The following is a 3,815-nucleotide window of genomic DNA, read 5'->3' as shown; positions in this document are numbered from 1 at the left end:
CTTCCCCCCCATTTCTGGCTCTGTAGCCAGACCCAGGGAACAGTGGGGATCTCTCTCCCCTCAGAGCTTTTCCAGACCGTGCTGCTGCAGAGCCGGAGTCAAGATCCTGGCTGTGCCACCCACTACATTGGTGAGCTCACTGCTGCTAAATCCACGATCAAGACGGAGATGGGAAACAGGATTGGGATTTCTGGGGTTGGACAATGACAGCCACTGCCTTCTTCATGTTGGCCTCCCAGACAGGGCCATGTCGTGCTGCAACTGAATCCCTAGCTCTGGAAAATGCGCTTATGCCACCACCATGCTGACCAGCTATTGGGAGAAAGATTCAATGGGCAACCATAGGGCCACGTATGCGAGAGCCTCAGGAAACCTCTGCCACAGTGGGAAAGGTCCAGACTTCTCAACGTTCCATGGGATAAGACAGCGCTCATCGGAAAGGAGCTCACCTGGAAGGCTGGCGTGCTTACTATTTGTCTCACCATCTCCATCTCTTCCACCACTTTCAAATCCAAACTCCGAATGTGGTCAGTTACATGCAATGTCCCCAAAGGTACCCTGTCCTGCCCCCGGCCTCCGGGCCTTAGTATATTCTCCTTCTGCGCCAGATGCTCTCACCTACCCCTGCTCTTTGCCTGGCTCCTTCTCAGTCTTCAGAGTCCCACTTGGAGGCCACCTGCTCCAGGAAGCCTTCCCTGTCCTTGCCCGGCAATGCCCCTGACTTGGTTAGATGCCGCACAAGCCCGCACTGCTCCCTGACATCACATCTTTCACAGAGGTTGGGGACTGCCCGTCCGCTTATCTGTCTCCCCAGCGATGAGCCCTGCAGTGAGTAAGTAGCTGTCTCTGTGGCACCTGGCACAGGGCGTGAAGTGAAAGTTTCCCAAATTTCTGTTGAATGACTGGATGGCAGGCTGCTGAACCGCCATGACCTCTACGGAAACGGACTCAGCAATCTTCTTTGGACAGATTTCGGAGTCATCTCTGAAGACCCCAGTGTGCCACTAAATGGGGGAAAGCTAGGCAGGCAGCATGGGGAAGGGAGACCCCAGGAGAACAGCAGCTTCCTCAGAGGATTCACAAACAGCGCAGTCAGACTTTTGGCTTGTTTGAAACCAGTAACTGGAAGAAGACACTACCGGACCTGAGGATCGCACAACTCCAGGAACGTCACCTCACGCCACTGATAATAGAACGAAGCGTCACGAGGCTATCAATGGCCCAGAACTCAGCCAAAATCCACAGACCTCTGAACCACCAGCAGCCTGAGGACAGATTCGGGGAGGTGTGGCTGGACAACAGCTCATGAGGCAGAAGAGCTGTGTCAGAGGTGTCAGCTGAGCACAAGCCCTGTCTGAGGCCGTGGTGACTGGTGACAGCCGGGCAGTGGAGGGCCTTGGAAGCTGAAGGGTGGCCTTGGCATGGACTCTGGTCCTTGGGGGGCAGGCTCTTGGGTCCCAGTTCTGCTCGGGGTGGTCCTGTGAAGCACTAGACTCCTAGCGGGTGGTCATCAGGGAGGGTCTGACAGAGCTGGACAGCCCAAGGGTCATCAGGGCTCAGAGGGTCTGAGGTTATGTCAACCTGGCCTGCCCCAGAACTGCAATGCGGAGGGGCACTGCTCTTGGCCCTAGCGACACACACTGACGCTTTGCTGCCAAAAACCTTTAATATGCCCTGGCCCAAGGCTGTGTTCAGCAAAGTGGAGACAGCAGTGCTTCCAGCTTCATGGTTCCCAGGCTCAGGTTCCTCCCGGGGGAGGCAGGAGGGCAGCCCTCACACCTGGCACCCCTGAGTGCCATATTCCTGGAGGAAGTCGTTGAGCTGTGCGCAGGCTGCCCGCTGGCGGGTGCTCCGGCACAGGCGTTCAGAAGGCATCTCCTCGATCCAGCTATTCGAGTCCAGCAGGTACTGGGGGCTGCAGGGGGCAAAGGGGCATTCAGCAGGGCTCGGGAGGATGGCAGTTGGGAACAGAGAGCACAGGCATCTGGCTTCTGAAGGGCAAGGCCTAGGTGGTGAGGCATGGGGAGCACAAGAGACTGAGGGGATCAGATGACTTACTGTCCCTCGAGGTCATAGGTGGCCCCATCCAGACCCATGATCAAATATTCTCTCCCAGGTTCCAAGCGAAGGCGGCAAGAGGCTCGAACCAGGAAGTTGCGCATCTGATTAACAGTGGCCTTGACATCCTTGGCTGCGGGGATGACGTGCACAAAAGGGGTCAGAGGGGAAGAGAAGGTGCAGGGCGAGCCCAGACCAGCAGCTCTTTGTAGCTCCTCTCATTCCACCTTCACCGCCCCCCCGGAGAGGTGCCACTGCCTCCCTATTTATGGCCAAGCCCAGGGCTTCTGACACGCCGAGGGGATTTTCACACTTCCAGATGGTCAGGTCCTCAACCAGACCTCAGCCTCCCTGTCTCCCCCCAGCCCTGCCCGCCTCTCCGGTTCGCTTCATACTGAAGTGCAGGACTTGGGTGATCTTGGTCTCAAAGAGGCGGAAAGCCGCTCTGCTGTCTTCTCGGAGAACCTTAACCTGGAAGCCTAAGAGGGGGTTAGGAGAAGGGAGAAAGTTGAGTTACTTTCAGGCTGAGAGGGCAGGAAGTTGGTGTCAGAGCAAAGAGGCTGCCTGCATGACCTGTAAGAGGGGCAGGCTACACCCACAGAGGCCAAAACAGCCAGTCCCCAAGGGAGGGTCAGGCCAGGGCCTCGGTGGGAAGACTGACCGTACTCCACACGGGGGTAGTAGCAGGCAAACTTCATCCTGTAGCCATCCTCGTCCTGCAGACCCCGCTCCAGGGCGCGACGCTGGCGAGGGCACTTCCCTGAAGTCGGGGGCCCCATCAGACAGTGTGGGGGGTCCCCGGCCATCTCGCCTCCACTGCCCCGCCCCAGGCCCTCAGTCTCACCCTCAGCACACTGGCAGACTTCAGCAGAACACAAGGTGGCCAGGAGTCTGCTCTTACTTGGTGCCCCATAAAACACAGAACATCTGCGCTCTGGAGAACACAGAGGAGTTAGGGCACGGGTCCCTCTGTTCTGCCTCCTCAGTCCCAGGGAGCCCCAGCGCTTTCTGCCCCCCACACTACCCCAGGGTCCACTGTCCCACAAGAGGGCACCTATGCCACAGCTCTCCCGAACTCCAGGGTGCCCCGCAGTGCTCACCCGGGTTGTAGTAGTCGTACAGGGCTGCGCTGGCTGGCTGCACCAGCCCCACGGGAACTTCCTGCACAGCCTCAAAGCCCATGCACTCCCGGGAGGTGGGAACCTGGCCCAGCGTGGGGAGGAGAGATGAGGGACCCACTCCTTGGGCCCTGCAGCCCCCTATACTGGATTTCCTTGGCCTGTTTTTGTTTGGTTCCTGTTGGCCTTCTCTCCAGTGTCCTTCACATTCTGTTACCCTCCTACTCAGAGAACTCTCCAAGCTGCTCCGCAAGGTCTCTGGTGACTTCACTTCCCAGAGGGTGACCTTGCGCCAGTCTTCACTGCCCCAGGCCCTCAGCAGAGTCTTGCATCATGGACATGTTCTCTGTGAGACTGTCCCTAAGCTAAGGGTTAGCTTCTGGAACATCCTTGGTTCTGAGCTGGTCATTTCTTACGTTCCCTCCTTCGGAACTTGCTTCCTCAGTGCTCCCCTGTGGGGGCCTCAACCACTCCCTGCCTTCCACTAAACCACTCCAGGCTGATGATTCTCAAACTGCACTTGCAGCTCCATCTCTGCATTAGGGTTTTGGCAGGACCCGTAAGTTCTCCAAGGCACTCTGCCTGCCCCCAAACCCACTCACCCTCCTGACAGCCTCAACTTTGTCATGGATACAACTG

General features: G+C 57.8%; 2 protein-coding genes across 2 annotated transcripts in view; both read right to left on the bottom strand.

Moving 5' to 3' along the window:
• Window positions 1-491, bottom strand: part of LOC105531512 (steroid 21-hydroxylase) — a 4,263-nt gene extending 3,772 nt beyond the window's left edge. Inside the window, exon 1 of the mRNA XM_011969441.1 lies at window positions 450-491. Coding sequence (XP_011824831.1) covers window positions 450-491 — 42 coding nt within the window. The remainder of the gene's footprint in view (window positions 1-449) is intronic.
• A 1,146-nt stretch (window positions 492-1,637) lies between these two features.
• Window positions 1,638-3,815, bottom strand: part of LOC105531511 (complement C4-A-like) — a 10,307-nt gene continuing 8,129 nt past the window's right edge. The window contains exons 8-13 of the mRNA XM_011969440.1: window positions 3,159-3,501; window positions 2,903-2,992; window positions 2,720-2,818; window positions 2,454-2,537; window positions 2,059-2,191; window positions 1,638-1,915 (exon numbers count right to left, since the gene is read on the bottom strand). Of these exons, the coding sequence (XP_011824830.1) occupies window positions 1,774-1,915; window positions 2,059-2,191; window positions 2,454-2,537; window positions 2,720-2,818; window positions 2,903-2,992; window positions 3,159-3,501 (891 nt within the window). The 3' untranslated portion in view covers window positions 1,638-1,773. The remainder of the gene's footprint in view (window positions 1,916-2,058; window positions 2,192-2,453; window positions 2,538-2,719; window positions 2,819-2,902; window positions 2,993-3,158; window positions 3,502-3,815) is intronic.

This window comes from Mandrillus leucophaeus, unplaced genomic scaffold (assembly GCF_000951045.1).
Source record: "Mandrillus leucophaeus isolate KB7577 unplaced genomic scaffold, Mleu.le_1.0 Scaffold890, whole genome shotgun sequence".
In the NCBI taxonomy this organism is placed as follows: domain Eukaryota; kingdom Metazoa; phylum Chordata; class Mammalia; order Primates; family Cercopithecidae; genus Mandrillus; species Mandrillus leucophaeus.
This window is presented reverse-complemented; position numbering and strand designations above follow the sequence as displayed.